This window comes from Triticum aestivum, chromosome 2D, assembly GCF_018294505.1.
Source record: "Triticum aestivum cultivar Chinese Spring chromosome 2D, IWGSC CS RefSeq v2.1, whole genome shotgun sequence".
Taxonomy (NCBI): Eukaryota; Viridiplantae; Streptophyta; class Magnoliopsida; order Poales; family Poaceae; genus Triticum; species Triticum aestivum.
This window is the reverse complement of record NC_057799.1, coordinates 18,281,313-18,303,059: the sequence shown is the minus strand read 5'-3', so window position 1 is coordinate 18,303,059 and position 21,747 is coordinate 18,281,313. Positions and strand designations below refer to the sequence as shown.

General features: G+C 42.4%; 2 protein-coding genes across 3 annotated transcripts; one reads left to right on the top strand and one right to left on the bottom strand.

Moving 5' to 3' along the window:
• The first annotated feature begins 10,573 nt into the window (after positions 1–10,573).
• Positions 10,574–12,715, top strand: LOC123048354 (uncharacterized). The gene is made up of 4 exons (XM_044471474.1): positions 10,574–11,356; positions 11,642–11,788; positions 11,878–12,057; positions 12,388–12,715. Exons 1-3 carry the CDS (start codon positions 10,772–10,774, stop codon positions 12,034–12,036), a joined length of 891 nt encoding a protein of 296 aa, XP_044327409.1. The 5' UTR covers positions 10,574–10,771; the 3' UTR covers positions 12,037–12,057; positions 12,388–12,715.
• A 267-nt stretch (positions 12,716–12,982) lies between these two features.
• Positions 12,983–15,379, bottom strand: LOC123051171 (probable F-box protein At4g22165). 2 transcript variants are annotated; one of them, XM_044473975.1, is made up of 2 exons: positions 15,073–15,379; positions 12,983–15,003 (listed from the first exon to the last, which is right to left on the bottom strand). In XM_044473975.1, exons 1-2 carry the CDS (start codon positions 15,362–15,364, stop codon positions 13,280–13,282), a joined length of 2,016 nt encoding a protein of 671 aa, XP_044329910.1. In that variant the 5' UTR covers positions 15,365–15,379; the 3' UTR covers positions 12,983–13,279. The 2 variants fall into 2 exon arrangements, with proteins under 2 accessions (XP_044329910.1, XP_044329911.1); XM_044473976.1 differs by having other exon boundaries at positions 12,983–14,997.
• Between the last annotated feature and the right edge of the window lie 6,368 nt (positions 15,380–21,747).

The window sequence follows — 21,747 nt, the reverse complement described above, 5'->3', positions numbered from 1 at the left end:
ATCCATTTTTTGAGAGAGAACCACCTATACTTGTCTTGAAATCAAGGAGATTTCACTCCAACCTTTGATCCTTGATTTCTAGCCCCCTCAAGTCGCTTTCCACTCCAATCCTTCTCCTACTACCATGCCAAATATGTGAAAGAGTGATTGACCTTTAAGGAGAATATCTTGTGAAGCACAAGAGCAAGGAGTTCATCATCAACAAAAACATCTATTACCTTTTAGAGAGTGGTGTCTCCTAGATTGGTCAGGTGTCACTTGGGAACCTCCAAATCTTGTGGAGATGGACCAAGGACTTTGTAAGGGCAATGAGATTGCCTACTTTGTGAAGATCTACCCAGAGTGAGACTAGTCCTTCATGGACGGCAACCAAGATGCCATAGACAATGTTGCTTCCTCGTGGAACCTTTATGGGTGAAGCCTTCCTTGAACTCGCGCAGCCGTTACCCTCCGTGGGTTGAAGTCTTCAACAATATCGACGTAGGATAGCACCACCTAACAAAACCACGCCAAATATCATTGTGCCTCATTACTTTGATTTCTCTGATCCCTCCTTTATGTTCATATGCAAAGTTGTTACTTTCCGATGCCTACTATGTAGAGCATGTGTAGGATGTTGCTTGACTTGCGTGAATTGCTTAAATTTGCCAAGAACTAAAATTGAAAAAATGCTAGATTTTATTTGGTCAAGTAGTCAAATCACCTCCACTGTAGACCTACTTACGATCCTACGGAGGCATAGTTGTGCCTCACCAAAAGGGAAAACACATTATTTTTACTTCCGCGAGAGGCACAGATATGCTTCCACGAGAGGCACACTCGGAAAGGGAAAAAAGTGGAAAAAATCGTGCTTCTGGCTCGGTGTTTTTTCTTCCGGTTTTTTCATGGAAAAAAATTTCGTCCAAACCTATTAACATGGGATCTATATTCAAAGATCTCGACTCGAGAAATCCAACAGTAAAATGGTTCATGATTGGGGCGCATGGTTTAAGAGTAAAATATTTTGAATAAAGAAATCTTAAAAAAAAAGAATATTCCTAGTTGCAACCTGAAGAGAACATCAGGAAAAAAGGCAGAACGTCGGATGCGTGTTTGTGTAGCTTATAACGAGACAGAGGTACGCCTCGCCATACCAGCGCTCCAAGTGGTTGGCCCAGTGCAAACAATTATTTCACTAGCTTCCTTCTTTTTTCCTTATAAATCTTTGTTTATATTCTAAGTCCATACATTTTTTAAAACATTTTTAAATTTTCTCAATTTATTTAAAGAAGTGATTCTCAATTTATTTAAAGAAGTTACTTTGAATATGAAAAATATTAGAAGCTTAAAAATTAGTTAGCACAATTTAAAAAATGTGAAATCATTCAATAAAAATGTTTGTGGCGTTTGAAAAATGTACACATGTTTCAAAATTGTTTCTACTCTGCAAACAAATATCCAGATAATTCATAAAAAATAATTCGTACTATTCAAAAAGTATGTTGCATTTCAAAAATATTCATGAATTTCAAGAATATGTTCGTGATAGTTACAAAAATATAATTATACAGTGTAAAAAATCCATAGTTTGAAACAATTATATCATTCCAAAAAATGTTTCAATGTGTACATGAACTTTTTTTTACTAATATTTGAAAAGCAACATGTGTATGAAAAAGAGCTAATCATGTATTTGGAAAATCTAACATGTGTAAGTTTTTAAGATGTACAAAAAAAATGTAAAATGTGTATGAAAACAATAGATATCAGAACATATATTTTGAAAAACGTTCAACATGTATGAAACAATGTTTCTTGATGGATACAAAAATTCTACAATGTGTAATAAAATGTAGACATGTGCTAAAAAAAAGAAAACAAATATAGAAACTAAAAAACCCATAGAAAACCAAAGAAAGAAACAAAAACCAAGGAAAAAAATATTAGGAATTCACAAAAAAATGTAATTCAAAAACATATTTGGACTGAAGAATTTTTTAAAATTTTCAAATGTTTTTTAGTTGACCATTTTTTGAATTTGCGATCATTTTTTCAAAATCGTGAACTTTTATGTATTGATTATCCTTTTTACTGCAAAAGCTTCACGATTTTTTTTATTTTGATTTTTTTTCAAAGTCATAATTTTTATTAGTTGAAAATAAAAGAAGTAGAAAACTCACCTACGCTCGCTCGCTGGGAGACGCTCGCTCTCGCTCGCTGGAGGAGACACGCGTGCGCGACCCGGGCCCATGTAGCAGTTGTCGACCTGAGCCACGCAAGTGACATGTCGCTTCTGGCCGAAATCACTAGTTAAGGTACCGCTTACAAAGGTCACTCTGACTTCATCTGATGGTGACAAGTGGGGCATTGCATGTGCGCCGGGGAGTTTGTGCCATTTTCGTATAGTCGCTCTTTCAAAACGTTATATCCTTGTTGAACCGTGTCTCCAAATCAAGAACTGTTTTCATTGTTCCGTTTCTCGTATCGAGATTTTTGAATGAGATCCCATGTTAATAGATTTTGACTTTTTTTCTGGAAAACAAGGAAAAACAAAAACTAGGAGTCCAGAATTTAGAAACCAAAAAATCTTAAAACAGAAAGAAAAAACACGAGAAAAGGAAAAAAAATAGAAACCTAAAATTAACTAGAACCAGATGTACTTCACTTTTTTTGGAAGCACAGTTTGCTTCACTTTTTGGGGGGAAAGCATAACTATGATTTCACTTTTTGGGGGAAGCGTAACTGTGCTTCACGCGGTAACACACCCATTTATTATTATTATTTTGGGGTAGCACAGAAGCACAGATTGTGCTTCACGCCATGAAGCACAGATGTAACAATCTGAAGAAACCAGAAAAACAAAAACAAATTGAGAGAAACCTAGGAGAAACAAAGAAAAAGCCAAAAAGCCAAAAAAACATTGTAAAATAAAATTCACTCAGTTCTAAAAAAATGTTTGTGTAACTTATTAAAAATATTTCGTGCCATTCACAAAAATGTTCGTGATAGTTAAAAGTATTATTAGTCTTCTTCTACTCGAACTCAAGACATGTAGAGTAGGTTGATAGCGATCTACTACAGTGCTTCTAAGCGACTTGTTGATTACTATGATCTGAGGACCATTTTATCATAAACATTCAAGCCTACCAAAAAAATTGAACGAAATGCAAAAATTCGCTCACCCTCGAAACAAACGGGATTTCACGAAATTTCAAAAATTCTGTCAAAGTTTTAAACCATGCATTCAACAAAATTGTCCTGGGAAAGTGCCATTGGGCCCTCGCAACTTCACCATTGATGACTGGACAAGGTTAGCCCGTCAATAATCAGAATCACCACCGACGGGTGGCTAGAGGCCGGTCAATGTTGAGTGTTAGTTTTGGAGCAACATTCTAATAGTGAGAGCAATTAATATTCCGTAATCCCAAAAATCAACTAAGAAAAGAAAAGTTGGTAGAGTATATTCAACCCCTCTCCCCCTCCCCTAGTTGACATTTTTTATCCTTCACCTTTGTTGCCTCAATGATGTTGGCCGCAACCTCGTGAGCATCCTGCATATCTTTCACAACGACGTCATATTATGTTACCATTTTCTACTATTTTATGCGACTCCTAGTTGATCTTAAGAATTCGAGTGCATTAATCATCAACACTCGGGTCGTTGTCATCACGTCTCTGGCTCCCATCAATGTGAAGAACGTCGATTGCTCTGGGGTAAACACTCGAGGCCGTTGTCAGCATGTCAGAAGTGACATGGCATGGCTCTGGGGCGGTCGGCCATTGGCTCACCACCTACAGTCTGCTACCGCGGCAGCGACAGGGCCATGATGATGACGACCACAACCTCATGGGCATCTTTTGTATCATGGACGACTTCAACAAGCTTCGGGCAAGGCTTCACTCACTCTTGTGCATGTGCTTCCCGGCCCTATCAAAGAGTGTGGCCCATAGTGGTTGTCCCCTTCTTCTGACCACCGGCGATGTAGGTTTCCACCATGGCTGGCAGCATATTTACAGGTTCGATTTTAACCAAGATTCCGGGTTACCTAGAGTCACTTTCTTTTCTCAATAAATTTTTGTTGCCATTTTCTAGTAACCAAAATTAACAAAAGGAAAAACTATGTGTTCTTTTTTAGAGAGAAAGTATTTCATGAACTAGTATCAGGAACAAGAAGTCTCAACTTCAATATGGTTCTCAGGAAATTAATTATGAAAGTTGTTTCAAAGTTTTCAACTACCTACAAACGAACTAATTGACCAATATAGTTCAAGAACAAAGTCACATGATGCTCTCATTTTCGTACATTTACAAATAGTACTATTTTGTTTCGTGACACGATCACTTTACATGTTCGGTGTGCAAGAGAGAATACTTGGGTGGTTTCCAGTGTTTGGTCCTATAGAATGCAGAAGAGCACAACGCATGGTTGCCACCTCCCTTGTTCCTTCATGCACCCTCATTTCCTATAAAATTAGATTAACTTAGTTTGGTTTTAAAGTCAGGAACAATGAAGGTAAACTAAGAACAACAAGCAGACAAGATAAAGCAAGCACAAACCGTACCTCACTTCTACATCAAGCATACTCATGCCACCATCCCAAAGGAAGGTAATGGATGAAATAGGTGCACATCACAAGACTCACGACATGTGCAGACTCTATCATAGCAGCCAACCATAGGTAAATTGACACTCCGTCCATCTTTACCATGACATCAATCACAGTGCAAAAGAGACATGTTTTGTAAAATCAAAAAATAGGGGAAATACTAATAAAATATTGTGTGGTTTCCAAGACACAAAGATTTTGGAGCTCCTAGGATGTCATTTTTGCAAGAACCTAAAACTTTTGTGCATTTTCAAATCCACAAAATTTCAGAATATTTTATTTTGCGATTTTTTTCAATTTCATTGTTTATCTTGGGTGTGATATACCCATGGTTAGCTCTAACTTTCTGCTCTGCAAAAAAATCTACAAAGAAAACTAAAAATGTAAAAAATTATTGAAAAAAACAATGATAGTGTTGAAGTAAGGAGTGTATACATTACTCACAGTTGAAGTAGCAACAATGCAGTTTTGGGAGTGTTGCATTTTTTATATGTACATATTGTTGATTATGCTCGACATGTGTAGGATTATATCTATGAGAACAGAAGGAAGTTCTCCCGCTGAGATTTGTATGTCCAACGAAGTATGCACCATGTCTTATTGTGCGAGTGTGCAATGCTCGATATCCAAGAAGCTACCATTATGAAGATAAAAGTGGAAGTGTAAAAGATTGAACTTGCTTGAATCATCGACAACTTAAAAACAACAAAAAAGCATTATGGAATCATGTTGCATAAGACTTAAAAATTAAGCACCCTGAGGGGGAAGGTTGGTAGGAGAGTTAACCATCATCTCACCCCGGATCGACCAAAGTTGATGACCCTTTTGTAGGTTGTGTTTATAATTTTCTTCTTATTTTGTTGTATAGCTTAGGAGTTGTTGTCCAGAACCTTCTAGTGTTATGTTTGAGAGGGTTTCTCATATATATCATGGGAATTTTAATATTTTCTTTGTGCATAGCTTGTAAACTTACTGTTTGGCTTTATGTTGAGTGGGTTGCTGGGTTTAGTCGTTCTCATGGTGGTTGTCTTCTAGTTCTATTTGTCGCAACCAAAAATGTGTGTTAATCGTGCATTTGAGCTTCCCAAGCACCGCTACGGATCCTCGTGTGAAGGAGCATGAAAGTCCCATGACTTGTGACACGAGACCCCATCATTCAGGTGCCATTGATTCCCTATAGTCCTTTGTACTTACGACATCGAGGGCCCTTCCTTCCCAAACATCGTACTGAACCACACTGGATCCTTGGGTGAGGAGTATAGCTCTTTGAAACTTTCCAAGGGCACCGAGGTATTTTACTAATAATGTTTTTATCGACAAGCCGTTAGCCTGGTTAAGTGAGTAGTGAACTCGATGGATTCATGTCGGGATAGTAGCCCCCGATCATGTGGACGAGTTTTGCAAGACTGGTGTGGGCAGTTCAAGAAAAATCACGAATAAACATGTGATTAGTATAAGCTGGTATTTAAGAAGAAGCTAAGTGTATAAATATACAAGATAACTAGTTGGTTGAAGCTCTGGGCCATCGTGCTTGTAGTTGTGGAAAACGGGTCGTACGTACCATGACCTAGTTAATAGGGAGCCATGGCTGATGTGCTGGTGGAGAGACCTCCACCTCATCGCCTTAATCCCAGGGGAGCCGAACTGGCGCCCACGCTATTGTTAGCAAGCTACGACCCATTTGTGCTTCAGCTCGCTCGACCACTCTCTTCGCCCGCTGGATGCTCACTCGCTTCCAAACTGGTTTTTTCTTTTTGATTTATTCTCTTGTTGATATCTACTAGCAAATTGTTGATAATAATTTTGAAAAAAAATTGACCTTTTCCATTCACCGCTCACTGGTGAACAATGACCTTGAGTTTTGGAAGAAAAAAAGTGCATGTATTTGAATTTCTTTTGAAAAGAGTTCATGAACATCGAAAACAAATCATAAATTTTCTTAACATTGATGAACTAAATTTCTTGACATATTCAAAAAAAAGTTCACAAATTTGAAAAAAAAATCGTGGCTTCAAATATTCATGAATATGTAAAAACAAATCACGAGTTTGAGAAAAGTTCACGAATTGAAAAAAAAGTTCATAAATTCAAAAATGTTAATGAAATTATAAAAAAATGTTCATGGATTTAAGAAAAGTTCAAGTTACAGAATTTTTTTAATATTAAAAAGTTCGACAAAAACGAACAAAAGTTCACAAAAACTGATTTTTATTGTGAAATAAAAAAAGTTCTTGAAATTTGGAACCTTCTAGAAGGTTCCAAGACCAATAGAGGGAAAGAAATGTGCTGGCAGCCCATTAGTCTAGCAAACAGGTGGGTATGCCCCCCGTGCCAGTTACACACTATTTGACGTGGAAGGCGCCAAATAGGATTCGGGGCTGGTGGAGGCCAGGGCAGTGTTGTGGTAACTTGCAGTCTCCTCCTCTCTGATGACTGAGGGTATTGATCTTCTTCTTACCTAAGGGCCTGATATGTATGTGGTGGTGTATCAAGCTGGGCGTGCCCGCGACTAGCTTGCTATTGCCATCTCGTAGATTTGGCATTCCCATTGAAGCAACAATTTTTTTTTCGATTGGTTAAAAATTTCAGTGACCATCGAAATCATTGAATTTTTTGAAATTTCGAAAACTATAAAATTGTCGTAACTTTGGTAAATTCAAAAATAATTTTGAAAAAATCACAAATTTTTGTTTAAGTTTGGAAATTTTGAATTTAAACACCTAGATAAATGAATACTTACCGCCTTTAGTATGTAAGAGTTGTTCTGGTTTACCGGTGAGTTCGGTATGCAAATATCCGTTGGACCAGTTTCGAAGCTTGGCATGCGTAGTATTTTTGGCAAAATTTTATTTGATATAAATTTAAATAAAAATATGAGACTTCTGGTACTCGAACTCTAGACCTACAGAGTATGTTGATCACTATAATCTGAGGAACATTTTATGATGAATATTCAAGCCTACCAAAAAGATTGAACGAAATGCAAAAAAAAAATCGGTCACCCTAAAAACAAAACGAGATTTCACAACATTCTGAAAAACAATCGTCAGGGTTTTGAACCATGCATTCAGCAAAGTGGTCCTGGGAAAGTCCCATTGTTGCCATTATGCGCTGACAAATTCACCATCACTGACTGGTCAAGGTTGGCCCATCAATAATTAGACGGGTGGCTAGGGTGGCTAGAGGTCGTTCAATGTTGAGGGATTTGTTTTGGAGCATTTTCTAATAGTGAGAGAAATAAATATTTCCCAAAAATCAACAAAGAAAAGCAAAGTTGGTAGTGTCTGTTTTGATTGGGTCAAAATTTCAATGACCCTCAAAATTGTTGAAATTTTCTGAAATTTTGGTGACCCTTAAATGTCGAAATTTTGGTAATTCAAAATAACTTCAAGCACATTCAATTTTTTAAAGTTTTGGACAATTTTGAATTTGAACACACACATAAAGGAATACTTAGCGCTTTAGTATGTAAGACGTGCAGAGTATATTGGTTACTATGATTTGATGATTTGAGGACCATTTTATCATGAATATTCAAGCCTACCAAAAACAAATTGAAAGAAACGCAAAAAAATTAGCTCACCCTCGAAACAAACGATATTGCACGAACTTCTGAAAATCATGTCAAAGTTTTAAACCATGCATTCAACAAAATGGTCCTGGGAAAGTCCCGTTGTGATAGTGCCATTAGGCCCTGACAGCTTCACCATCACTAACCGGTCAAGGTTGACCCGTCAATAATCGGATGCAGCACTAACAGGGATGGCTTGGGTGGCTAGAGGCCGGTCATTGTTGGGTGTTAGTTTTGGAGCAATTTCTAATAGTGAGAGCAATTAATATTTCGTAATCCCAAAAACCAACTAATAAGAAAAGAAAAGTTGGTAGTGTATATTCAACCCCTCTCCCTCTCCCCTAGTTGACATCTTTGATCCTTCGCCTTTGTTGCCTCGATGACGGTGGACGCAACCTTGTGAGCATCATAAATATCTTTAACAAAGACATCAACTTATGTTACCATTTTCTGCGGCTCCTAGTAGACCTTAAGAATGTGGGTGCATTAATCATCAACAATGGGGGGTGTTGTCAGCACGTCTGGGGCTCTTATCGGTGTGAAGAACGACGAATTCTATGGGGTCAACACTCGGGGGCCGTTGTCAGTGCGTCAGGAGTGACATGGCATGGCTCTGGGGCGGTCGGTCGTTGGCTCACCGCCTACAGTCTGCTACCAAGGTGCCGGCAGGGCCATGATGATGGCGACCGCAACCTCATGGGCATCATACGTATCATGGACGAGTTCAACAAGCTTCGGGCAAGGCTTCACTCACTCTTGTGCATGCGCTTCCCTGCTCTATCGAACAGCGTGGCCCATAGTGGTTGCCCCCTTCTTCTGACCGCCAGCGATATAGTTCTCCACCACGGCTGGCGGCATATTTACAGGTTCGATTTTGACCAAGATTCCAGGTTAACTAGAGTCACTTTTTTTTCTCCGTAAATTTTCATTGTCATTTTAAGTAACCGAAATTAACAAAAGGAAGAATTATATGTTTTTTCTAGAGACAGAGAAATAGAGCATGGGCCAAAACCCTCCCTCGTGGGCCGGAACGCAACCGAACAGAGAACACCATCGCTTCATATATACATGGTTCCCTCTTTTCTCATCTCTGAAAAAAACAGAGAATGTCGGATGAGTGTTTGTCTCGACAGTGCTACGCCTTGCCTTATGAGCGCTAAGTGGCCGGCCCACTGACCTTATTTCACCAGCTTCGTTCTTTTTTCTTTATAAATCTTTGTTTATATTTTGAGACATTCTATGTACATACATTTAAAAAAAATATTTTTTAAATATTTTTCTATATTTATTTAAAGAAGTTACTTCGAATATGAAAAATATCAACATAGTTTGAAAACTAGTTAGCGCATTTAAAAAAAATGAAATCGTTCAATAAAAAATTTCTGTCACATTTTAAAAATGTATACTTGTTTCAAAATTGTTTCTTCTATGTAAAACAATATTCATGTAATTCATAAAAAATAATCTATACTCCCGCTGTACAGAAATATAAGAGCATTTATATTTTTTTGTCTAAGTTTGGACAATTTTGAATTTACACATACATAAAGGAATACTTAGCGCCTTTAGTATGTAAGAGTTGTTCTGGTCTACCTGTGAGTTCGGTATGCAAATATCCGTTGTCCCAGTTTCGAAGCTTGGCAAGCTTAGTACTTTTGGCAAAATTTTATTTGATACAAATTTAAATAGAAATATGAGTCTTCTGGTACTCAAACTCTAGAATTGCAGAGTACGTATGTTGATTACTATGATATCATGATCTGAGGACCATTTTATCATGAATATTCAAGCCTAGCAAAAAAAAAATGAACGAAATGCAAAATTTAGCTCACCCTCTAAACAAATGAGATTTCACGAACTTCTGAATATATTTGTCGAAGTGTTTCTTTTTAAACCATGCTTTCAACAAAATGGTCTTGGGAAAGTCCCATTGTGATAGTGCCATTAGGCCCTGACAGCTTCACCATCACTGACCGGTCAAGGTTGGCCCGTCAATAATCAGATTCACCACCGACGGGTGACTAGGGTGGCTAGAGGCCGGTCAATGTTGAGGGTGTAGTTTTGGAGCAATTTCTAATGGTGAGAGAAGTTAATGATCCATAATCCGAAAATCAACTAAGAAAAGAAAAGTTGGTAGTCCTCTAGTAACCGAAATTAGGGTCACTTTTAACCACACAAGATTCCGGGTTAACTAGGGTCACTTTTTGTTTCTCTGTAAATTTTCATTGCCATTTTCTAGTAACCGAAATTAGCAAAGGGAAGAATTATCTGTGTTTTTTTCTAGATACTAGAGAGAAAGTGGAACATGGGCCAAATCCCTCCCTCGTGGGCCGGAACGCAACCGAACAGAGAACACCAGCGCTTCATATATATACATGGCCGTCCCTTCTTCCCTCTGAAAAACTCTCTGAAAAAATACCCCGCCTGACCGGCTCACCTCCGCCGCGTCCACCCCCACCCGGCTGGCCGTCGGCGGCGCACCGGCCCTCTTCGCCCTGTACCCCCGCCCGACGGCCCCGCCGCCAAGAATTCGAGCTTTCTTGGCACAAGAAGCCGTTTCTTGGCCCGAGACAGCGTTTCTTGGCACAGGCCAAGAAACCCGGCGCCGGCGAGATGCCCAGAAGGCCCCGCCGGGTCCAGGCGCACCCCGTGGCGGCGCAGCTCGGAGAGGAGGGGCGTCCCCTGCGCGAGCGCCTCCGGTTCGCCGTTCGGCGCGGGATGGCGCGCGGAGGCCCCGCCGTCCGCGCTCTGCTTTGGCCACTCTGTCGCGCGGTGGCGCTCGGCGGCCGGCATCTCCTCCGCGTCGTTCTGCGCGGGATGGTGCGCGGAGGCCGCCATCTTCTGCGCCCTTTTCGACTCCTGTGGCGCGGCCTGGAGCTCGGCGGCCACGCCCTGCAGCGCGCCGCGCTCGCCCTCGGCCGCCCTCTTCGTCTTCTGTGGCGCGGCCTGGAGCTCAGCGGCCACGCCCTGCAGCGCCGCGCGCTCGCCCTCGGCCGCCGACTCCTCGTCGCCCGCGTCCGACAGCAGGAGGCTGTGTACGGAGACGGCGATGGCGAGCCCAGGACGCCGCCGAGGCCGACAGCGCATGGCAGCGCTATCTTCTACGATCCCCGTGGGCGTCGACCTCGTCCTCCCTCGCTGCCGCTGCCTCCGCCGCCGCTACCTCCGCCGCCCCAGCCTTCTCCTCCTCCTCCGGTGGTAAGTCTGTCGCCCCAGCCTTCTCCTCCTCCTCCTCCGGTGGTAATCTACAAAACAGAGTAAAAACTTGATTCAGAGAAAACTTTGTAGATCCTGAATATTGTAGCAGAGAAAACTTGTGTCAGGTTCAGAGAAAACTTTGTAGATCCTGAATGGTACATCGTAGGAAGGGTTCTTGTGTCAGGTTCAGAGAAAACTTTGTAGCAGAAATATTGTTGTGTCAAGGTTCAGAAAGGTTTAAACTTCTGTAGATGATCACCATCTTTCATTTCCTCCTCTCTTCAGGTTGTTGATGGGGTGGATGTGCCCAGGCACATAGTCGATCTCTTTGTCGACTATTGCAGGAGAAGTTGTCCGGCTAATTCAACAATTTGTCACTTTTGCGTCTTTGAAATGCAGCGGTCACAAAACTTCACGGTTGCTACTTGGCAGGTGAGTCACTCATACACCTCTTGCTTCAACACCATCACTGTTTTTGTCTGTGTTCCCAACATTGTTCACAGTTTTAATCTTCTTTGTAGATGCCTGCGCACTGTCATGATCTTCACAGGTTAGAGGGAGGGAGTGTCCGTTGCCCCGTGGCTGGCTGCCATGTTCGAGTACGTCCAGGACGTGATTTGGCACTGCACAGCCGCTTCGTGCACGATTTCCCCCCAGGCTGGTGGCGTCGGTACATCTGATCTTTCATGTACACAAGAAAGGTCGGCTACGGTTTGTTTCCTTCTGAATTAAGCTTTTCTGCAGCTGATGTTAGTAAGGATTAATGATAAATGTATGTTTAACTGGTCAACCTATCAGAATGTATGTTCTTGAGTCTCTCAATGCTAAATTTTCGCCATGTTTGCATCTACTAGGTAAGTTAGTTAGTATATATGAAAAAGGTTAATGTAAATTGATTGACATGCATTGCTGGGCTGATTCTAGTGCCGAATAATCTAAATTTGGTCCAAATTGCAACCGTCTCTTCTCTGCTAAATATTGTGGTCTTTTTTTTGGGGGGAGAATGCTAAGTATTGTGCTCTGATATGCAGGCTTACAACTGATGTTAGATATCCAGCAGCTTTGATGATAAAGAGAGGAGAAAGCTCATGCACAAGAGTGATACTGCCAATAAAGATCTTACGATTGGTAGAAATATAAAGTAGTTGTGACGACGAGGAGAAAACTGATCTTGGGTGCTGCTTGACAATTTGTACTGCAAATATGACTCATGTTCTGCAATTAAGTCTCTCTGAAACAGCAGCTTTAATGAATATCGAAGTTGAAATTTGAAATATGTATGTATGTTGAAATGCGGATTTATCTCTTAACATTTTAGTACTGACGCATGGTTAATTTCCTGTGTACAATCTATAAGTGTTTTAATACTGCTACCCCAATTGGTAGGAAATAGTACCATTTTAATGCAGGCTTACAAATTTCTCAATTCAAAGGAAATAGTATCATTCCAATTCCTTGCTATTATACCAAACCCATCAGGGTTACACTAGAGTAACATGTCCATCTGGACATTATAGTAGAAAATATACTGATTACAAACTTATCTGATCATTTGGAAATGATGAAGAATCAATAAATATACTAACACACCACCATAAGATATCGACACAAGAATCGCAGAAGAAATTTGAAAAAAAAATGACAAGAACATAGAACAAATAAGTATTCATATCACTCAACTTTTCTGTTGACACATTAAACTCTGGAGAATTACATCATTATAACATATGCAAACAGATAAAACTCAAAAACTATTTATTCAGAGCGAACTCTCTGGCCTATAAGGACCAAGGCCAAGCAATGAGTACACCTTCACACAGTCCAGGTGGTCCCTTCAGTACTTTGTTGATGACAACGTCGCAACCCCAGTAAGCCAGCAAGCCACATCTTAGTTGGTTCATTGAATCAATCGATCCATTTCCTTCAATCTCCCTCTGAAGCCAAGTTCATCTTTCGAAGATCAGGTGTAATCCACATTGGAGCCGGAAAGTTTGACCAAAGCTGTCGAGACACAAGGTCCTCCCTGCTGTTATCATCCAAGTTAAGAACTCCCATATCACGGTGATCATTTTTCAATCCACATGTCCATAAAGAATTATCATCGGTGAAGTAGACATGATTTGCCCTGAGACACGGATATTCTTCAGCACCAAGACAAAGTGATTGATTATGCCCAAGAAACAACACATGGTCACGCAAGCAATTGATTTCCTTAAGTTCACTTCCTGCAGCGTCAAATTCATATATTCTATATTCCGTAGTGTTCCAAAACACAGATGCCCCAGGTTCAGGTTCTACATTATGATCCTCAAAGATCCTCCATATAAGTAGCAGACCACCCCATGGAGCTTGAACAACGTACATGTACTCACATTCATACTCCCTGGGTATGCTTATAATCGTCTTCCTTGTGACCACAGGGCCACTAAGATCAAAGGTGTGAAGTTCTCCCTTGTAAGTGCATGCAGCATACAACAAGCCATCCTTGTAAGTGCAGTCCTTATAGTCATCATAAGGTGGCAACCAGGTCCACTTATCATCCCCAACCCTTGCAAAAGAGAGCTGACGCATTGGATTATGGATGAGAACGACAATGTAGCTTCCAGTGGATGTATCAGGGAAAACAAACGCTTTATAGTGGAGTTCATGCCGCAGCTTGTCAAGAGCGAAGATTGATGGCGAGCTATAAACACCATGGGCTCCAGTGTGCCATGAGAATTCATACTTGTGGAGAGCACCATACTCATCAACTATGGGGTTCACCTGCTCGATGGTGATCACCGAAGGGAGAGCAATCTGTTCACATGTGATGGGATTGACGAGGTGCATCTCAGATCTGTCGTCAACAGTTACCAGCCAGCCATGTGAGGACCCGATCAAACACCTAGTGCGGATAGGCGGCCCTGGGAGGGTTAACTTGTACGACCTCTTCTCTGCGAGGCTGTAGAGGCACGCAACACTCTCACCGGTGGATTCGGAAGTGTAGAGGAGGCATGGGGTCTGCTGGAGATTGTACTGCCCAAGGCTCCGTAGGCTTGTGTATGCGGAGCGCCAGGAGGAGCAGACAGAGCCGGCACGCACGAGGTCAGGGATCTCAAGGGTGGCAAAGATACCCATCAAGATGTCCGGAGGCAGCTCCGGCAATGTGCCCAGTGTAGTCTTCTTGGTCAGTTGTAGCTCAACATGTTCTACTTTGCAGAATTTCTTCAGTGAACTGGGAGTGAAGCCTAGCATCTTTGGCAAATTTCTGAAGATTAGGGTGCACAAATACGTCCTGTGTATAGCAAGCTTCCCTAAGCTCATTATCCTGGCAACACTACATGACTCCATTGGAGCAGAGTCTCTGCAGATATCTTCTGCTTCGGCCAAACTGACAAATCTCTCTGCAGATATCTTCAGCTTGGGCCAAACTGACAAAAAATTCAGTAAGTTGAACGCAAATTTCTGCAGAGGAAAGGCTGGCTCCTGGCGATACTTATAGAGATAGATCACCAGCCGATTCAAATTCCAGTAGGAGAAGCAAATCCGAGCCCAAGAACAATACGGATATGGACTGAATTCGATTCCCAGGGCGCTTCTAGTGCTACAACACGGACTGGCACTCGGCAAAGATTCCGACTTGTGCTGAATTTCGGGCGAGCCTGTTCCTGCAGGAATTCCGAGTCACGCTCCATGTTCTTCACCGGCAAGCAAAGGGCGAAAGGAAGAGCACTAACCGGCGGCGGGCGACCAGAGGGGATTAATCGGCCGGGGGAGGAGCAAACTGTCTTCGAACTGTGGCCAGCCGCCGACGGCAACGGGGATCTTGTCGGTCCGAACTTGGCCAGCGAGACGGCGATTCGAGCCGCGGGGAGGAGCAACCTGGATTCGCGCTGCCAGCCGCGGCGGTGGTGGCGACAGGACGGCGGCGCTCGGAGTGGGAACGGTAGAGCGGCGTGAGGTGGAGTGGTTTTTTCTTTTCTGTCCTCGCATTTTTTCCATTTTTGAGAGCGGAGGCGTCAACGGCATCAGGACCACGAAGCCCACGAAGCCATTTTTCTTACCAGGCCGGTTTTGGGCCGCCCAGAGAAGTGGCTGAAGCTCCGCCACGATATGTATGGTACTATTAAGTATAGAAAATTAATTCTTCTAAAAAAGTATAGAAAATTAATTCTTCTAAAAAAAGTATAGAAAATTAACATGTTGTTTATTTTATACTCCTATATGAACCGGGGACAGACAAACATCTTTGAGATCTTCCCACGTCGCCCAGTCTTCAGATAACTCTGTCCATTGGAGCAGTACTCGAGCTGTCGAGGAGTAGTACCCTCGGAATGGTTGATGACACGGCGGTCCAAGACAGCTTCCGGTTGCATCAGCTGGTCTGAATTAGCACAAGCAACAGGTAAATCCGAACATACCTCTGACGCAGGAGGAACTGCATTTTTCAGTAATGAAACGTGGACGACCGAATGAATCTTCCTAGTTTGTAAAATGTGTTACTGAGCAGTAGTATTAGCTCTCACATATATCCTGCCTTTGTATCTCAGCACCCCTTCCTGCCGTGTAAAAGGTGGTTTGCTGTTGGGATCAACTGAGAGAGCCATAAGTATTTCTTGAGCTAGAGGATCACTGTTGTAACCTTCAGTTAAAGTGGCAAGCACGGAAAGCGAAAGTAAAACAACACGTACATTTTTTGTTGTTGAAAAGGATCCGAATTTATAGAAGTTCATCAGAAGTATAACACAGCTCAAACATAATAAAAATTACATTAAGGTCCCTAGACCACTGAACGACCAATACCGGTGCCAGAACGAGTCGTCCACGCGTTGTTGTCGTTGATACCCTACTAGAGCCAAATTGACCTTGTTGATAACAGCCAGGAAATCTTTATGCACGTGGCCCTAAGGACCAAATTGTTGGAGCCGTAGTCGTCATCGTTAAATCCTTGAATAGATCTCGATCTCGGTCGTCGCTAAACATGAAAATGAATCTCGTCATCACACTTGCGCGACGAGATACCAGAGTGAAGTCACCGGGATTCCCCTTCCAATCACCAGGCAAAGGAAAAACGAATCCGTGGACTTAGTGGTGAAGCCTGGATGGGAGTTGCCCTAACCACCAAGGCGAAGGAAGGAAAATAAGCCCGTACTTCCTCCTTTCTAAAATATAAGGTGTGATTGACTTTGTATGGTCTTTGATCACTAATATATATCAAAGTACAAGGATTGCACATGTATAAATAGCATCGTTGTGATTCCAAAAAAATAATTTGCATCGTTGTCTACCACGTACAGATTATTTAGCTCATACATTTCGCTCATCTCATAAAATGTTCCGCTTATGAAAGTGCAGTCATCACTCGTCGGTGTCTACCACGTACTCCTCTGCCACTCTTGTTTCGTGCGTCCGTAACTAACGGACAAGAGAAGCCTTTCTCAAAAAAACAAAAAAAACGGACAAGAGAAGCCGGTCTTGTTTTCGCCACAGGATTTTCCTAGGAAACCACGGCATAGCCAAGGTCCATGCATGTACCATATCACAAATTGACCTTATAATAATTATCCAATTAACCAGCAATGCTATTCGGCTCAGCCTACAAAGTCAACAGTTGGTAGAATCTGGCGACGACCAACTCGACGGTGGTGGCAGAGCCAAAGTCTATGGGTGCATGCATAACTTTTGCATAACAAGACATAATAACTTTTGCATAGTAGGAGTATGCTTTTTCCTTGGAAGAAAAAAAGCTTTATGTTGTCCAAACGCAGTTGTGATGTGCCCCTGCGCGTAAGCAATGCCAGAAGCCAGTTTGTTAATCATTCTTCTGTCATGCATCCATATGCATGCATGGTCCTTGTTCAACCTTCAAAGATTGCGTCCAGTCTGCCTTGGCATATGATATTGGCCGGGTTCAGCTTTGCCAACGTGGTCGATCGATGGAAACTGGGTCCAACCTCTCACATGCATGGGGGTGCATGCACTAGCTACTACTACTAGATCGGTAGCGTCTCTTTTGATCGTGATACATCGAGATGTACAGATGTAGTGCCCCAGCCACTAATACCTATAATTGAGTTCATTGGTTGCAAGTGTGCTTTAGATAATTGATTGAGTCTGTAGACGGGTGGGTCCTTGTGTTGGATTCGGATATATCAAGTGGCAACTGAGAGATATACTAAATAAACAGATGATCATGTGTTCTGATCTGCTTCGGTGTTCCATAAGTAAGCTCGCATGCAGCACTAACGCATGATCACATAGAGTGGAGTCGCGGAGCGTTAAGCTGTGAATAGGATGCGCATCACACCAAGAACACGAGAGCTGATCCAATCATGTGCTGTTAAGGAATTAGCTAGGCAAATTTCCTTTAAGCTTAATCGAAATTAGCATCAGCACAAGATTACTGACATGACAAATCACATACAACAGCCTAGGAACATCTAACACATACGCATATGGACCAATCACATATGTCAAGAGAGAGGGTATTAGAACATACGAGGCCACCGGAAACTCCGGTGCAGCCCCGTCTTCGGGCATGGTGGTGAAAACAGGATGGTCGTCTGCAGTAGAGGAAGTAGTCGAACCAGGCGGACAGGTGTGGAGGATGTAATCGAACTTGAAAGAGCAGTCGCCCCGAGATGCCCCCAAAAGCTTTTTCATACCTCACCCGGTGTAGGTTCTAAAGGGATGCGGTTTCAGAGGACTGCTCTCCTGGACAGTTGTGCACACAGTCGTCATGATGGGGTCGCAGGAGAAGCATCTCAGCGCAGAGGAACTCGACATACATGTGGGTTTTGTTCCGTCTATTTTGCATGAAGGGGACGCGTGGGGAGAGCAAAGAGAGATGCAACTGACATGTGGTGAAAGACTCTGAGCATAGAAAACGTGTCCACAGTGAGATTAGGCATTGGCAGGTACACCTAGAACTAGGCAATGAACTGCTGAGGAAAATTTAGTTCTTCCTACAAGGTGCATAACATTAGTCCAAACTCAAACTCAATTCACGCGACACATGCATTGGTGAAGTGAAGTGGGTGATGAGTGAGCACGCGCGTTATTGCTCTCGTTTCTTATGCTACTGGAGTAGGCAATAGCCCATCCTTTTATATTGATGTTTCTTCCACTTCACTAGCAACATGGTACTAAACTTCACATTTGCCATGCAACTTAAATGGACGTTTGCAATTTCAGAATTCTAACTGGGCCGAGTACAAGATTTAGTGGGCCGAGGCCCATAAAATCTGTATTAGTACTACTACTATCTGAAATTACTTGTCACTCAAATGGACGTATCTAGCACTGAAATATGTCTAGACGCATCCATTCGAGCGACAGGTTATTTTGGATAGAGGGGGTAATAAAAAATTAGTAATATTGCAGATTAGAATTTTCAAGTTATGTTTGGTTCTTTTTCTATACATATTCATTATTTATATTCATGTGTATGTATAAATAGTGTATACTTTATACGAAGCATGTATGAGCGTGGGAACATATATAACCCATTTTTAAGCATCTTGCCTATGTTTAGTTCTCCACACGGCGTGTCCTCCTTTATAAAATATAAGGCGAGCTTGACTTCTTCTGATTCTCATCGCACAAATTTGATTATAATGCTTACTTATTGTATGTCTACAAAACTAGTATAAGGACACGTGGAAGACAATTGTTTTGCAAGGCAAATATGAGGATGTCATTTATACATGTTTCATCCATGTATACTTTGGTTATATCAATGGTCAAAGGCATGTATCAAAAATCGTGCAAAGTCAAACATGCCTTACATTTTGAGAAAGAGGGAGTATGACTGGATTTTTTTTTTTGCCAGGGAGTATGACAGGAAAAAAAAATTGCGAGGGAGTATGACAGGATGCAGCACCGTGTACTGCAGCGCTAAGATGTACTAACACACACACATGCATGGCATGGCGAATCAAAGTCTGAATTATCTTTGCCAAGTCACGGAGCAACAGATTTGTGTTGACAGAGTCGGCTCCGGCTCCACCCTGCGCCCACTCCTTGCTCGGAAAGCTCCATGTCGAGATCTGAACGCGACCGCTGACAGGGACGACTGGGTTAAGTTAAGCCGCACCAGCCGCCGTGGATGCATGCATCAAACCCCAACAGATATGCATACGCATTCTCTATAGACAAAAACAAGAAGAGACACATCCGGCTACCTGTCATCATCAGGCGTGGATGCATGTGTGTGGTTCCTGGACGCGGCGCGACGCGCGGATGCGCTCCAAATGACGCGATCCCGTGCTGAGTCCACCCCATGTGTCGCCGGAGCCGCCGGCGCAGCGAGCAAGCCGGTCGACCCTTGCATCCATGCATGCCGCGTCGTAGAGAAGAGGGTGAAAATTTGTGTATGTCTCTCCGAGGCCGCCAAATGAGTTAACAAATTATTTTTGCGAAATAAGTGAATTAACAACTGACGGAGACGCGCATTGATCCTCTGCCATTTGTTCTCGCGCCACCGATCATGGTGCACACCGATCCGATCTTCTCTGTGTGTGTGTATGAAATGGAGAAACACTCCCTCTGTCGCATAATATAACATGTTTTCTCGACACACACGACACGGCACGTTTGATGCTTTCGTCACTGTCATTCTTCCGTGCGTATTGCATGACGCAGGTGTCTTGCTACGAGGTTTTTAAATTCATCGATGGTAGAGATAGAAAACATCTGAGTCCTTGACGCGGCACATGGAGGACGGACTCGTGAGCTAGCCGTGACAACCGCAACGAGCCTACCTAGCTAGAGAAAGCTCCCCGAAGCAACCGCCGGCTCACCGATTGAATTGATTTCTGCAACCCGAAAAGAAAATTAACCGGAGACGCACGAGACATCGTCAAGGCTTGTCCAAGTTAATCCCGAATATGCAATGCTTGCATATATCATTTCATTGATAGAAAGAATTAGAATGAGTACAAGAAGCACATAACACATGACGACCGCAAGAAGATGTTGGTATGGTGCTGGAGCGGAGAGACAAGGAATGCCCGGTTCGAACAGAGGATATAACACTGCTAAACCCGTCTAGCCCGGGCTTCAACCATGGAAGGCGAGGAGACGGGACTCGGGATAACCAAACCGCGTCACGACCATCACGATGCACCTTGGTCGCGCATCCATGCTCCAAACTCGACTCGATCAAAGTACCCCTGCCAAGAACGCCTAGAGATTTGCAAGCGAGTCGTAAGACACGACCAGGCCGGAGGCGGCAGCCATGGGGGATGGGGAGGCACCAACAAAGTTGTGCGTAGCGTCCCGGGTGCTTTTATTTGTGCCACTCTTCGGCCATTGAGAAATACCCTAGTTCTGGTTCTTTGGATCGGATGGCGACGACGTCACGGGCATAGGCATCCATGGCTTCGTGAAGGGGTTGTCTTGTTCGTTGCTGGGTCCGTGGTATTGGATTTGAAGATGTTGGACACGGTGTTGGTTCGGCCTGCCTCTCAAGGTGTGGGTATTCGGGCCGCTATGCAGGACTTCGCCGGTCAAATGTTCACCCGCTTATTGAAGTTTGAAAACTTGTTTCCATTAGGGGTGCTTAATATGATCATCCTGGGTGTAGTGGGGTGCGATAGGTAGTCTGAACCAAGTCAAGGTGAAACACTTTCTAGGCAAATCATGTATACGATGATCTTTTTTCTTTTCTTTTGTTGGAATATGTGAGGATCTCTTTGACCATCTCCATGTCAAAACGAAGATTGCTTTAGGCATATACATAGTCTCCTATAGATGATGTTGACCAGTATGAGTTAACTTGTTGTTAAGAAAAGAAAAGTGATATTTGTGACCCTGTCCAGTAGCGGGAAGCTTCACTAGCTGACGCTCATTACCTGAGTAGCATCAAGCTGTGACTACAAGCTCAAAGTTTGACCCATCAACTTAAATATCGGGTCATTGTCCAACATGTACAAAAAAACGTATAAATCTGATCTTGTTACACAACAAAATTGATTTAATCAATGACTTGGTGATTATTTCTTGCAAATTAGCAGCTCAATCAACAACAAAACAAAAACATAAATCCAGAAGAAAACGAAAAAAAAATCTGAAAGAAATAAAAAACATTTTATTTCATTTTTAAAAACTCATGTAATAATTGTGTGTGTGGACAGCGCGCGCGCCGGGGGGGGGGGGGGGGGGGGATAGGGTTGCATACGGGTCGAGTTGGCTTAGCCTCAGCTCAACTTACACTAAAATTCGAGCGAGCTCAAACCAAGCGAAGCTCAAGTCGAGCTATAGAAAGTGGCTTGTGTTCAACTTATGACGATCTCGAGCGAGTTTCGAGATAAATAATATGATTTTCTTTAATAGTCTAAGACAAATTTTCAATAAGGTAGCCCACAACACAACATAAGGAGTCACTATATAATTCAGCTTATCCTGTCTAC